Raw genomic sequence first — 15,436 nt, 5'->3', positions numbered from 1 at the left:
TTGAGTTATTCTTTATTTATATGAAGTTTTATATAGTTTCATATTTCCTAGACTTTCTAAATAATACTCATTATACATCAACTTGAAGTAAAATAAGTCCATTAAGCTGTGCATTTTTCTATTTTCTATTCTGCACCATTATAGCACTTCATCATTTCAGCTGTCAATAAAAGTAGATTCTCCTTTTAATGGGGAAAGCTATATCCAATGGGTAAGCATTATTTGAATTACAGACCATGAAGGAGTACAGCTCCTCTGGAGAGATTAACAGAAATCTAAGCCCCAGGAAAGCCAGCAGACCCTGATTTTCTCTAAATGCTCACCACAAAGCAGGCCTCAGACCCCACCTCTGCTTTTGAATTATGAGAACATAACTTGCGGAGGACCTAGAGCTTCATCTCCAAAAACACCAAACGCTTGATATTCATATTTTTCAAGTTTAGCAGCAGCAATTCAGCAGAACATGGTAATACAGTCCAATAATCCATGTTTTATTTTCTCCAGCTATTGAAGGCACAGTATGAAATACTGATATTTTCTCCCAATGCTCTTCCTTTGCCCCTTCTTACACATTTACAACCAGGGTGAAGGATCACTTTGCAGTTTGACTGCAGGACACAGATATATGAGTTTCCTAGATACAATAAGGCTTCTTCACAGCTCTGAGCAAACCAAACCTCAAATTCTGCACTTGCAAAACATGGAAATTATTTCCATCCTTCACACTGACATTAGCAATACTAAAGGAGCTTGCTACATGCTGTCAGGTCCTTCTGCATTTGTAGAACTGCAATGGCCACCACCCTGTCGGTCTCTCACTGCAGACAATAAGCAGATATAATCTAGAAACAAGTTTTTAGTGAGGCTCTAATTAGACCTTCTGCAAGAGCCTCTTACCACAAGACAAGGAAGGTAGATGAGCAAGGATGGCTTCCTAAATATTCTCCACTACTGCAAATTCTCAATCAATGGGGAACATCGCCCCAAGCTGATGGCAGGGACCTAAGAAGATCTAAAAAGAGAAAAATCACAATACACATTAGCAATGGCACTTTCAGTACTGTATGCACCTTCTCTACAAACATCGCTGTGAGCATTGCAAAAATGAATCCCAAGAGGTTCATTTCTAAATGAGCAGCCATCAAAAACTAAGTACTGCCAGACACATCAATGTAAAACTCTTTGCTCAGACTACAGAGATAAATTAAAGACGTATCCACACCGCAGCGCTGTGGAATTTACAACCAGCAACGCAAACACACAACAGTGCTTTACCATCTTAAAGTGAAGCATTATTTCCACAAATTGACAAGTCATTTCAACACAGCAGTTTCCAAGGAGCTTCCACTACATTGTCCTCACAGTATTTTTTAACACTTTTGCACAATTATTGTGCTGAAAATGCAAATTATGAACTCTCGAATTGCAACTTATCAGTCCAGCTCCCTTCCCACTCTGAAACAGATACTTCCATTTTTTTAGCATACATTATGCATAAAAAAACTGCTGAATTTTAATTACTATGTTAGTAACTGAATTTTAATTACACATTTGACATCTCTAGGAAAAAAAAAGTGGCTCTAAAACTGTCTAGCACATTTTGAGCATACACCACACTACCAACTCAACACATTTTTATAACCTAGTGTTGATTTGATCAGATACAACAAAAGCAAGCATTGATAAGGTGACCAAAGATATGCAAGATGGAAAACACCCTTCTATGAAGCAAGAGCAAAAATATTCTGAGATTTCTTCAAATGCACATCCTACACTTCAGACAGCTAAGCTACAGCCTAAAGGGCTCAAACATATGGCTCAGCCACTCGTGGAGGTTTATGAATGGGCAAATTTACTGTGCTGCTCCTGTCCAAAAGGCAGATTCGTTACCCGGTGTGCAGTAAGCCAGCCTCACACACACAGCTGAGATACTGACTCACTGAGAACTGTGCAAGTTTGGGTGCCATGTAATCTTTCACAAAGCTAGCACATTCCAGGGTATTTGCAGCACTTCTTTATACCTGTTCTTATCACTTCACCACCACCATGATACAGGCTCCAGCCTTCAGTGGATCAGTTAAAGATAGGGCTCATCTCCCTATCCTCAGGCTAACTAGCCATGCTAATTAACTACACGCGTTCTGAAGATGTTCCTATCATCAAATACAAGTTTAGTCACCTCACTGTGATTAAGAGTTCCTCTTCTTAATCGCTTCAGCAGTTTCAAGTAGAGAACAGTACGTATTTTCTATATCTAAGGATTCATATACAAAGATTCACACAAAGTTTAGTTCTTACTGACAATTCCTTCCTTTGAGAATTACCTAACAATATAGGTTATATCAATCTCATATTCTCCAAAGTTTTGTTAATTAACATCAAGCAACACTTAAGATACACACTTCAATACAACATATAAACAGACAAAAGCTAACACTACCAGAAAGGCAGCTGCTGTGACTTTCATAATCCAGAAACTTAAATCAGGGAACCAGGAAGCCAACCATTTGAATACCTGTCAAACCTCTAAGCAGTACTGTCTTTTTGAACCTCGTGCAATACTTTTGCCTGCTTCTAAACCTCATCCAAATCTGTAGAAGTTTTACCACTTTGGTCTACATATAAGCAACAACAACTTGTATTAATTACTGTACAACTCCCTCCTTTTGGGGCAAACAACATACCTAGAGTCATTCTATTTCAGAGGGCTTCCGTTCCTGCTTGAGATATTTCTTTCTGTAGTGCATACACAGCACCCATTGTTGTATTTTGAATTACTTCTACGGTGGCTGACATATTCGTGATTCCCTTTTCCAATTCACTCACCCCTAACAAAGGAATAAATCATAGAGCAAAGAAGTGGAACGCACTGGACCTCCCAATTAAAAGATTCCCTCTCCTTTGTATCATCAACTGTACAATTTGTCCCAACACACAAGTTTCTCCAAGATATATTAGCTAATGAAATTCCCTGCTCAGCACGTTTGAGAACATGAGCACAATCCCAGCAATTGGTCTTATTAGCAATCTGAATTGCCTTTTGGATTATTTTACAAAACAGATCCCAATCCCTTGGGTTTCCTGGTTCCATACATTCCCCTTAGTTTTCTGCATCACCCAAAAGTAACAGAGGAGCATTACTCCATTAGTTCTTTCATTTATTTCTTTAAATGAAACCGTATAACTAGAGAATTAAGTAAAATATAAAATGAGTAAAATCAGTTACAAAAGCAAAACTGATATTGCCTAAGTAAAGTTCACTCCTAAAAAGGTATTCAAACTGCTCCAAGGGCAGCTTATGTACTTCTCCTGATTTTTTTTTTTTTTTTGAGGAATTGATTCCTCAGCTCCCCACTTTTCCTGTGGATCTGCTATCTCCTGCTGTAATGTACCCAACAGTTAATCCCTTTTACTTTCACCACAGTGCTTGCTGCTAGGAGTACCAGACAAGGTCCCTTCTCAGAAAAAGGTTCATCTTTCTGAGATCAGTTATCACACTTCCAAGTTACCTTTTTTATTTATTTATTTATTTTTTTTTCATCGAAGCCTACATACCCTACTCTTAGGCATCCATGTGTCTGACCAAATACAAAATGCTGGCTAATTACCAAACAAAATCAACAAAATGAAAGCCTCTTATTCTGCCCTGACACTGTAAGGTCAATATCTCAATTTAAGTGTCACTTTTCACCCCAGCAAGTGAGAGGATATGATGGAGTCCCCTAACAAAAGCCCAGTGTGCTCTGAAATCCCATCAGTCCCCCACCTCGTGCTGCTGCAAGTCAGTACAGGCAAAGCCTCTCAGCTGTTGCACCTGGATCTTTAGAAAACTGTTGTCCAAAAAGTCCCAGTGTGCAGTAAGCCAACCTCACACACAGCTGAGATACTGACTTACTGAGAAGCTGTGCAAGTTTGGGTGCTATGTGATTTTCCACAAAGCTAGCACACCCCAGGATTTTTGCAGCACTTCTTTATACCTGTTCCTATCACTTGACCAGTACCCTGATACAGGTTCTGGCCTTCCATGGGTCCATTACCTGAGTTAACTAGCCATACTAATTAACCACACGCGTTCTGAAGATGTTCCTATCTTCAAATGCAAGTTTAGTCATCTCATCATTGTTTAGTCATCTCATCTCTCCTCTGCTTAATCACCCTACCAGTTTCAAGGAGTGCCATCCTGACTTAGATATAAGTACATATTTGCTATATATCTAAGGAAACACAAACAAAGATTTGTATGATGATTAGTTCTTACTGACAACACTATTCTCACTGTATCTTTCTGGCAAGACAAAATATGGCAGTTAACCTTCATTCTCAGAAAGCATGGACATACCTCATCCCTTCTCATTTTTGTACAATTCTGCATGGTACTTCAAATTCATCTTTAAGGCAAAAGCAGTTTTGGCAATTGGTAGCCTTCAAGTGATAGACATGGCAACAGGTAGCGTGATTAATTCTGAAATTCCAGATATGGTGCACACAGCTACACAGTTTAGCTAAATTGGGTGGGGTGGTGGGGCCACTTGGCAGAGTGTAGCGCATGGCAGCCATGCAGGCAGCAGTGCTGCGAGAACACCGCACGCTACCTCAGCTGCAGGGATACACAGAGTACAGAGCTGTGCCAGTGTAACCACAACCAAATGCAACAGATTTTAGCTTGCATTCTCCATAAATAATAAAAGCAACAATTCACACCATTACGCCATTGCTGGCATTTCATCAGAGGAATTTTAGTTTCAAACAAAGCACTAAGGTTGTTCTGGAACGGCACTGACAAAGTTCTACAGCCCTCTGCACAGTACAGCAAAACACAAGATCAAAAACAAACTTAATTGCAAATAAACTCCCCCATGGCAGCCTTTTAAATTACACATCTTAATCACTGAGAGAGAGGCAGCTATTTTAAGTGAGACAGGAGTGAATGTAAGGAAATCTCTATTTTAAAGGCATCTTTTTCTCCTAATAAAAATGCTCGTTCTAACACCAAAACTTCAGTGCAGGATTACTATCCATAAAAGAAGCTGGCATCTCTTTCTGTGTACAAGAAAGCAGCCTCCACTCTTTTAGGGAAAAGGCAGATAATTTCAGTTTATCTCACTATTACTCTTCAAAGCCAGAAGGATATGCCTAACAGAAAGGCACAAGTCAGCAGTCAAGAATGCAGAAATGTTGACCAAATGACTGCTTATCTCCTGAGCAAACAGCACAGTCCCAGTACTGAGGCAAATCTGCCACACTTTAAGCAGTGACGGGAAAAGCAAAGCGTTGGGCAGTTGAGAACTTTCTCCTGATGACAACAGGACCTCTTCCACATTATGCACAGAGCTTCAGGCAACCTTAGCTGCAGGCAGAACTGAGCCCACCCCATGCCTTCACTACAATCCAAGATGTAGTTGTAATCATTGTAAAGTTTTGCTTGCATAAATAACCGCCTATAATTAGGTGTTCATTTGATAGAACTTAGAAATCCAGTTAGCTTTCAATTTGCCAATTATCAGTATCAATACCAAAAGTCAGATATTCTAAGCTTTATTCACACGTGTCTATGACACACGAGCATTCTCTTTCAAACCGTGCACATTATTGAGACTAAAAATGCTGAACGGCAATAAAGAAACCCCACATTTGCATGTTTTTCTGAATACTGTTTTTCACAACCGAACAGCAGCGTGCAACAATGATTTCACTGCCACCTGGCTGCATTTAGGAACTGTAACAGCAAGAACAATCACATACACTTGATCTCATACAGAGATGAAATCCAAAGTGACCAGGCACAGGCATTGTAGCCAAAAATCCTGCAGGAATCACTTCCGCATCAGGAAAGCTTAAAGAAGGCTCTGAGGGAAGATCTCCTCATGGCCTTCCAGTATACTTCAGGGGAGCTTATAAGCAGGAAGGGTAGCAACTTTTAATAGATAGAGATAGGACAAGGAAGAATGGCTTTAAACTAAAAGAAGGCAGCTTGGGGTTAGATGTGAGGGAGAAGCTCTTCACTCAGAGGGCGGTGAGGCCGGGGCATGGGCCTCCCGGAGCCGTGGGTGCCCCATCCCTGGAGGTGCCCAAGGCCAGGCTGAGTGGCCCTGGGAGCTGAGCTGGGGGCACACAGCCCATGGCAGAGGCTGGGGGGGGCTGTAGAGTCCTCTCCAATCTAAGCCTTTCTATGACTATATGTGCCAATTCAGGCAAGTCCTTAAGAAAGGGTGGTACGGGTGGAGTGATTATCACAACAAAACACCCTGAAATCTCACCAGAGCCGTGCCTAAGCTGAGACACGCGGGCAGCCATGACAGCAAGGGGTTTTCGTATCTGCAGCCTCCTCAGGAGAGCAGCTTTATGCCCCCGGCAGAGCGAGGCGACCTGGACCGCTCCCGCCCCACGCAGGCCCCCCGCTCGGCGCAGCCCCCCCGACTCTGCCGGCTGGCTCCTCCCGCCGTGCACCCGCCATCGCTTCCCCCGGCAACGCTGCGAGCCACGCGGGGTCCGCCCAGCCCTGCGCGGCGTCGCCGCTCCTCGTCCCGGGGAGCCCCGCGCCGTTGTGCCGCTACCGGGGCCCCCGCCACGTCCCATGGCAGGTACGGCCCAGGCGTAGGAGCAGTGGGGCCGCGGACACCCCCGCTGCGCCCCGGGAGGCTGTGACCGCCGGACGGCGGCAGGAAGCACAGCCGTCCTGACGCGTTCCGCTGTCCGTATGGCGGCCGCCTTGAGGCACGCCTTGCGCCTCAAACAGCTGCTACGGCCCCGCTGGCACAGTAAGGGGGGGAAGGAGGGGGGTCATGAAAGGGGACCGCGGTCCGCCTCAGCGCACCGCTCCGCCCCTCGCTCTGCCTCGCTCGGCGGGGAGCGCATCTGGGCGGGAACTCACAGCGGGAGGGCCCTCGGGAGGGGTCGGGCGAGGCCACTCCAACCGGCGGGGGTTCGGTGATCGGGACTCCCCTCCGCCTGCCGTGGGCGCTGCTGCTTTTTCGCGCGCTTTTTGCTTCAGGAACTTGTTTCCCGCCTTCACCCCCTCGTGCAGCCATGCCGTGCTCCGAGGCCGCTCTGCAGCCATCCCCCAGCAAGAGGCAGAAAGGCTCGGCAGTCGGGGAGCCCTCCGCTCGGCTCCGCTTCACCAAGCTGTCCGAGAACGCCTGCGCTCCGTCCAAGGGCTCTGCGCGAGCCGCTGGCTACGACTTGTACAGGTGAGGGAGGGGCCGCGCCCCGAGTCCGCGGTGATTTCAAATTAAACTTGCGTGCTTTACGTCTCTTACCAATTAAAAGCAGATAAGAATAGCAGCCTCACGATTACGCTGTCCAAATGACGGTACGGAAAGCTAGCGCCATCAAAAAGAGATTATCTCGTCTGTAAGGATCTGCATTCGGTATCATCGGTCTATAAGCGTTTCTTGTACGATAAGCTCATGATGGTAGGTCGTGCTGCCACAGCCCAGCAGGAGTAACTCTTAATAACTTTGTACCTTGAGATACAGCATTTACTATTATTTTTTTTTAAGGATTCTATATAAACTAGTATTTCTTCCCACAACGCAGTGCCTATGACTACATCATCCCACCCATGGAAAAGGCTGTCGTGAAAACAGACATTCAGATTGCCCTTCCTGCTGGATGCTATGGCCGAGTAGGTAAGCAAACAGGCTATAAAAAAAGCTGAGATCTCATACCAGGGAGGTTTGGAGCTGTCTTTACATTTAGATTTTGCTTTCAGAATTACTCTACACACATAAAAAAGTTCACATGCCTATGTAATTATTAAGCCCCATGCTAGAGAGCTGCATCCTGCCTACAGCTTTGTGTGTGATGTGATTGATCACTGATTATTTCCCTGCAGTTTTATAATTAAAAAGGTGAAGACCAAAAGGTAAGGGACATATGGAAAACACACAAGGACATATGGAAAACACACAGATTGTTTAAAAATTGGTCCTGAGGTAAGAACCTCATCTAATAGACTACTTTTAGTGACAATCATAGAAAACCTGTCAGAAAACCCGTACAAGATATTCTACCCTGGTGAAAGGAAATACTCCATTTGCTGTGCTCTTTCTTTTAAAAAGAGAGTGTGTATGCATTTATTTTATCCTAAACAAAGAAAATTTTGATAACAGTAACATTTAAGCATCTCATCAAAGTAGACCAAGGAATATAAAAAGCCCACACATAGTTTATCTGTATGCCGTGTTCTTAGTAAACTGTCAAATATTGTTTTCAATCATAACTAGAGTGGACTGCCAGAATAGTCCTTTAAGATCAGTCCAGAACAGTGGATAACATCCTATTCCAGCATTCTTTGAAGAAACCTGTTCTGTATTTGGTGGTCTAATCAAGGATGAATTTGAATCATCCAAAGATGCCAGTTTTATCGTAGGCTGTAGCAGCTGGTTTTGTTTGTGTATACAATAATATCTATAGCCTTTCCTCTAAAGTCACATTTATTTTAGATAGACCGTGGGAACAGTTCCTGCTAACACAACTTTGTACAAACACACTGATCTATAAGTATCTTGTATTGCACTTACAAAAATAATTCTTTTTTTTTCCTAGCACCACGTTCCGGTTTAGCTGCAAAGCACTTCATAGATGTTGGTGGTAAGATTTTTTGTTATTTTTACTATAACTTTGTAAATCTTAATTGTAAAATGCCCTAATTTCATATAGGTGTAAAATAGTGCTACCTTCACTAGCTGTCTGGCAAAAGGAGAGAATCTGATTAATTCCACAGAGACTCAACAAATCACAATTGGTTTAAAACTTGATGAGTTACAAGATACTATAAGATTACAATAAGAAAATCATTGATAATGATCTTGTAAGCAATGTCTGACAAATTATATTTTGGTTTAGGCTTTAAAGATTACTTTTAGTCTGTTTTTCTCCATTTTCACTGAAGAGTTATGCATGATTTTTTTTCTGGTCTGGTGTAAGATTTGAATTAATTTAAATGAAGGCATATAGAATTCCAGCTCTAACTTTGTAAATTAATTAAAGTCTGAAAGTAAAACAAAAAACCTGTTTCCTACCAGGGTGCTCTACCACCATTATTGTAAAACAATTTTTTCCTTAAATCTAAATCTCCCTTCTTATTGTTTCAAAACATTTGCCCTTGTCCTGCCACAGCAGAACTCACTGAGGAATCTTTTCTTTCTTTCTTGTTGCCCCCCCCTTAGATACTGAAAGGTCTCCTAGAGCCTTCTTATTTCCAGGTTGAACAGCCCCAGGTACTTTAACCTATCTTCATAGGGGAGGTCACATCCAGCTTGCCTTCCACCAGTCCCCCATGTCCTCTTCGGAAGAGCTGTGCTCAGTTCTTTTGTCACACAGCTTGTAGCGATAGTGAGACACAACCCAGGTGTAAGTACTGAGCGACTTACAAGCTCAGACTAATAATGAATGATGCTTAGCCTGTATTTGCTAATAGGCAGGGCTCTGGATATTAGGGATGGTAACTGCGGGCACCGTTCTCTGATGCCAGGCTAGCCATAAGGCAGAGGCAACTCTAAGTAAATTTAGAGTTGCTGCAGAACTCTTTATTGGGTCTGCTTTGTGGCACATGAAAGTCTGGCTGCATCTGCTGTATGCCTCTGCTATCAGGTTAAGGCAGAGCATCTATGCCAACTTTATGTTATATCAGAATTTTTTTAGGCCTCCTTCTGGTGTTTTTAGGCTTTCCTGAGTAACCAAAAAAAAAAAAAAAACCCAACAAAAAAAAAAACCCCACTGTTCCCCAACATGGGAATCAAAGCTTCTCAATTCTATACCCAAGACACCATAGTATACATTGTCTACTGTAGATGAAAAGCACAGCAATAATAGCAAGATAACAAAGTCCTAGGCTGCAAGAAGTAAGGATTAGCCCACATACAGCAGCTATGGACACAGAAACAAAGGAAACAATCTACTTACCCTCAAAAGACCTCAAGGGAAGGCAGGGATCTTCAGCAAGACCCCCTTGCCTCCACTGCCAAGCCTTAAATGAGGTCTGGGAAGGGGTGGATCCTTGCTACACCCCTTCCAGTTACTCAGATGCATTGCATTGCATTGCATGCACCTGAGCTCGCCTGGGTTGGCCCTGCCTTCCCACCAGGTGCTCAATCACTGGTTCAGGCCATGACTTAGCATTTCTGCTACACCTCTGTAACAATCTTTCCAATCCAAAAGTTAGACTAGGAAGTGCTTGAAGGAAATAAACAGTGCTTAGCAGGATGACTTGCACTCAGTTTGTTTAAAAAAAAAAAAAAAAAAAAAAAAAACCAGCTTAAAAATAATGAGTAAAATTATTACTGACAGTAGAGGACTTCTGGAAAAACAAAATCAAACCAGTTATAACATTTTAATTGTCCTTCCCAAGTACTTCTGTCACAATGAAAGCCATTATCCATTTAAGGAAAAATACACAATAAGAAGTGCTGCAGATCATTGGGTTAGAGAAAAAAATAAGGGATCATGTGAGAACACATTCAGAATTCACATCTGTTAGGTGTGGATGCTTTCCCAACAGATGACATGCCAAACTTCTGACAGAGTAAGACCATATGTCAGACTGCCAGTTCTAATGCACAATTTTTCCAAAAATGACTTAGATGATTTCCACCCAGTACACGTATTTTAGAACAGCCTTGGTGCTCAGCAGTGCGTATAGTTACTGCAACTTGCTGTTCTGGAATAATAATGCCAAGAGAGAAAACTTCTGGATAACACATTTTGCCAGCATGCCCAAAATACTGAATTTCTGGTCAGGTGTTTCTGTAACAAAAATAGTGTAGTTTAAACTCAAAATCTAGATGGTGGTGGTGGTTAAATTCAGTAAGACCAATTGAGTACAATATGTGAAGAGAAAATGTTTGAAAGGCAATTAATTTCAGAAAATCTCTACCAGGATTTGAAATAATCATAACTTTGTAAATATCACAGCCATTCAGCATAGCACTTAGAGTAGTAGTTTTGGCCACAAAGATTTTTTTTTTTAAGTTATTTCTTAATAATAATGGTTTTCAAGTCTGATTATATCATATATTATTGTTCTGTTTATATTAGATATACAGCTGAGGAAGATTATCCTTCCTCTCTGTATCCTCTGGAAAGCTTTCATCCTGAGAACTGAGTGGGAAGTGCAGTTCTTGCCTGCTAGAGAACAAGTCTGAAGCAGTATGTAGATTCATTACAAATGTAGTTTACTTTATAGCTAAGCTTACAAAATTTGAATGCTTAGTGAAAGCTTTTCTCCCTCTGGTGAATAATACAAATGACTTAATGCCACTGACTTCAGTTTAACCACTAAAATATTCATCAGTCGTTTCTATCTTGAGTATCACACAGTTTTCAATTCCTAGAGAGCTAACCTATCTGTCTTTTTACACATCATTTCATTTTGGGGGGGCTAGATCATCCTCCCCAGTGGTAAGCTTGCTGAAACAAAGAAGGACGCCCGAATTCTGATGCCTGATGCCTGTAGTGACATTTACAAAGTAATTGAGAATTTCTCAAATGAAAGGAAGTAAAAGTAGCCAGAGCTTTTTCAGAGAGCAATGCTAAGGTCTAGAATTTCTTGTAGATGCTGCTGCTAAATATAAAAGCTAGCTTTTACTAACATCTTTCTTTGTTGGCAAAAAAAGGTATAGTGCCTGAGGAGCTGTGTTTTACTGAAGTCATTTGGCAAGATTCAGTGGTGCTCAAGCTCTTCTCACATACAGCGTATCTGTTAAACCTGCATATTGGACAGGAAAGGATGGAGAGGGCTGCTTAACAGTCATTCAGCATTTGCAGCAAGATCTTTATGTAATTGGCACTTAATTAACTGGTGTCTGGTCTAAAATAAATAAAAAATGACACTTTCAGGTCCAGAGACATACAGTAATGTAATGAACAATACATAATGCAATATTTTCACACAATTGAAGAAACTAATAAAAACCCTCAAGTTTCTATTGGTAAGTATACATACTCAGTAATAAACCTTCAAGACGTAGTCGTACTACAACTTTCTTTGGCATTTATAGTCTCTATGGGTAGTATTTTGTATGTATGGTACCTGGAATGTCTAGGAAGGACAAGTAACTTTAGTATCGGTGTAAGCAGACTTCAAAATACGTTGAATGCACTGAAAATTGGACCCTGTGTTTAATTGTGCGTGAGCAGCGTAAAGTGTACCAGCATGAGGTACTGCAGTTGTTACCAATCTAAACTTGTGTTGTTTAAAATAGTGGCAATGTTTATTAATTGGATATCTCTTAATTCTTCCATCTATCAGCTGGTGTTATTGATGAGGATTACAGGGGAAACGTTGGCGTGGTGCTCTTCAACTTTGGCAAGGAGACTTTTGAAGGTAAGCGTCAAGCTAAAAAAAGCCTGTTTTTAGACTTCTGGTGGGAAATGAGAAATTAAGTTTTCTTTCAAAATCTGTGAGATGGCAATTTTATCTGAGACCGTTTTTACGGTTAACAAAATCTTGGCAACTTAACAATGTCCTATTAAGGAAATCTGAAAAGTTTGCACTCCTACTAAATGAAGCAGTGTGCAGAAAAGAACTACTTAGCTAACCTTCAGATTCCTTTACTGAAGGTTGAACTTTCCAGATGACCTTTACTGAAATGCAACTTTGTATTAGGATTCTTTCTTTATCAACAATAAACAATTTTGAGATAAAAACTTCTCTGTGATTCTGAGAAACATGAATAATAAAGGATGATTTTCCCTTAATCATGCTCTCCCTTCCCAAATGCATCGGTTTAAGCTTCAGGACCCAGTTAAAATATTGCCAGTATTTTTACAACTTTTTCTGCAACTTCACAGCACAAGCCTATTAAAAAACTTCTGTGAATCAAGCTGGGGACTAGCCATAGATTTTTTTTTTTTTCCCTTTTATCCATTCAATTTTTTGTTATTATTTTTTTTCATAGAGTAATGAATCCCCAGGGATTAGAATATAGAATGCCCCAGGGAAACAAGTTTTTAGATTGAATCCACACAAGAGCTACATCGTACAAGCAACTATCTGAGTCTCTGTAGTGTTTATGCACAACAGTGCTTAGGATGCCATGGTACAGCAGCAGGATTGAGGGGATTTCCCTTAAACTGGTATTGCTGCTGGAACTTCATGTAAAAGGGCTAAGCACAGTTTATCACAGCCTGTATTTTTCTGGGGTTTCTAATATTTGCTGAACTAAATTTCGAATAAGTATTTTATTACATTCTGAAACTCTTGGAAAGAGATCATCTAAACTTATATGGATTTTTTTAAGGAAATAATAATAATTTAACTTCTTTGTAGTTAAGAAAGGAGATAGAATTGCCCAGCTCATCTGCGAACGCATTTTCTATCCTGAGCTAGAAGAAGTTCAAGTAAGTTGCCAAAGGGAAATATTTACTTGTTTTCAACAACTCGTAGTTTAAGATAGTTGTAGGTAAGATGAAATTTCTGCTTTAGGTAAATACTTTGCTTTAAAACTATTCTAACTATTAAGCAGTGATTCTGTTACGTTTTGTGCAAAACCCTTTATGCTTCGCGTGCGTTATTTTATTTTTTTTTTATTTCAAAGTTTTTCACAAATAGCAAGTAGGTGAGAAATGCTTCAGTGTATGCTAGAGTTTGTAGTCTCTCAGTGTGGGATTTATTTAAGCTTTTACGGAAGGTATTGAGAACTGACTCATAAAATATTTCGGTTTAGTTCGAGTTGCTGACAGTTCTGATCTACTGTGAGAAGCCAAGTACACAGGTCACTCTGAAAGCAACGCCTCCTATGTACTGCTGTGGAAACTACAACAGATACAAAGAGCACAATAACACTGGTTGACAGAGCAAATTCTCAGCTGCAAAACATCATTGTTCAGCATAGTTATCACCATTTTTGACGGTGATGGATAAGACGCTGCATGCTGCACTTACAAAAATCTGCACTAGCAGAATGACCACTGCTGAAATGCACCACCTGCTGCCTCACTGTGCTGGCATGCTCTTTGACGGCCCCCCTGCTGCCATCAGTGACACAGCAACAAAACGTAAAGGCACGTTGTTGGGAAGGTTCGACCTCCATCCCACCAACATCTGCCTCTGATGTCATGAGCCACCATAGTAGCAGGCGTAACTTTCAGGGCAGCCCTTGCACTGTCTGCATGATAAACAATACTGGTTATATGGGAATTGAAGGCAAGTTAAAACTCTAAACAAGCTTGTTACAATTGTCTTTCAGACTCTAGATGATACAGAACGTGGTGAAGGTGGCTTTGGTTCTACTGGAAAGAACTGAAAATGATTTGAATGTGCTTTCTATTGCTTTTTTATTGTTCTAAATTTTCATTTGAATTGGATGTAATATTTTGAATTACTTGGTCTATTAGTTGCTTTTTTAAAATATTTTGTTCTCATTAATATTTGTGTTAACCTCCTGAAAGAAAGCTTTTGTGTGTATCAATATTTTGTACCAAGAGTTTACTTTGTACAGAGATAGCAATAATATGTGTATTGATATGACTTCCTCCTGTAATCCCTAAATTAGAATACAGTGAAGATATTCAATATTGCATCTACTATGACTTGTCAAAAATGGTTGTTTCAAAGGTAATGTTCTAATTTTGATCCTTACCTGGTTCTCAGATAGCTATTTTTTCAGCTCACTAAATAAAGAGCAGGGAATATGGGGTGTAAAGGAAGTATTACAACTCATCTGGAAGTTAATATAGTAAATAAATGCTGTGAAGCATGCTGCTGTTCAGTGTTCATGAATAAGGTACTGTATGGAAGAACACACTGTTTTGGTGATTCAGAATCAAACCTTTTTTCTCCAGTTGGAGTATTTAATCCATTTTGACCAGTTAACAGAACCTTTTGGAATGGATCCTAGTGGCAAGGTAGAAGGATTTTGGTAGACTCAGATGTTCACAGAATTCTCCTTGCTGGTCTCGGGTCACTGTTTTTTGTCCTTGTTTTGCATCCTTTTCTACTACTAGCCATTTCCAGAGTTTGGCACATCATGATGTTGTCCTACTACCCTGAAGAGCTGAAAAACAAAGATGACAGCATTCTAATTCCATTATCCACAGTCATTACTTTGACTTGGCAGTGGTGAAACTGCAAGTACATCTTTGACCAGGGTAAAAACCTTTCCCCTTATGTGCATTACCTGCTAAGCAGTGCTTCTTTTCCCTTAAAGCCTCATCACAGCATTGTTGTATGTATCTGTATATACAGGCTTACCATGCCAATGTTGTGAGTGAGAAGCACGTCACGTCAGTAAGGTTCTAAATCTGTTGCAAAAATGATTTTGATATTAAGCATCTTCCCTTTATAATCTGCCAGAAAGGATCTTCAGTTATCAAAGACTATTTAAATGTCTTAAAATAAGAATAAATCCTTTCTGTAAACCCATTTCTTCTTGTTTGATAGTAAGTTTTGCTGCTCCTCTTCCCTCCTAGCAAAAACAAACAAACAAAACAAAAA

General features: G+C 40.8%; 1 protein-coding gene across 4 annotated transcripts; it reads left to right on the top strand.

Moving 5' to 3' along the window:
- Positions 1–6,447: 6,447 nt before the first annotated feature.
- On the top strand, positions 6,448–14,701 carry DUT (deoxyuridine triphosphatase). Of its 4 annotated transcripts, none has more exons than XM_052671951.1 (7): positions 6,448–6,581; positions 7,025–7,187; positions 7,537–7,628; positions 8,548–8,592; positions 12,251–12,325; positions 13,271–13,341; positions 14,190–14,701. In XM_052671951.1, exons 1-7 carry the CDS (start codon positions 6,575–6,577, stop codon positions 14,244–14,246), a joined length of 510 nt encoding a protein of 169 aa, XP_052527911.1. In that variant the 5' UTR covers positions 6,448–6,574; the 3' UTR covers positions 14,247–14,701. The 4 variants fall into 4 exon arrangements, with proteins under 4 accessions (XP_052527911.1, XP_052527910.1, XP_052527912.1 ...); XM_052671949.1 differs by lacking the exon at positions 6,448–6,581 and adding an exon at positions 6,627–6,758; XM_052671950.1 differs by lacking the exons at positions 6,448–6,581; positions 8,548–8,592 and adding an exon at positions 6,623–6,758.
- The last annotated feature ends 735 nt before the right edge of the window (positions 14,702–15,436 follow it).

The sequence above is a fragment of the Tympanuchus pallidicinctus genome, unplaced genomic scaffold (genome assembly GCF_026119805.1).
Source record: "Tympanuchus pallidicinctus isolate F22 unplaced genomic scaffold, pur_lepc_1.0 scaffold12, whole genome shotgun sequence".
NCBI lineage: Eukaryota > Metazoa > Chordata > Aves > Galliformes > Phasianidae > Tympanuchus > Tympanuchus pallidicinctus.
This window is presented reverse-complemented; position numbering and strand designations above follow the sequence as displayed.

Coding starts and splice junctions, on each gene's coding strand:
- DUT (XM_052671949.1), top strand. CDS start 6,698: ATGGCGGCCGCCTTGAGGCACGCCTTGCGCCTCAAACAGCTGCTACGG. Junction 7,188..7,536: donor GCTGGCTACGACTTGTACAG/GTGAGGGAGGGG, acceptor CCCACAACGCAG/TGCCTATGACTACATCATCC. Junction 7,629..8,547: donor TGGATGCTATGGCCGAGTAG/GTAAGCAAACAG, acceptor TTTTTTTCCTAG/CACCACGTTCCGGTTTAGCT.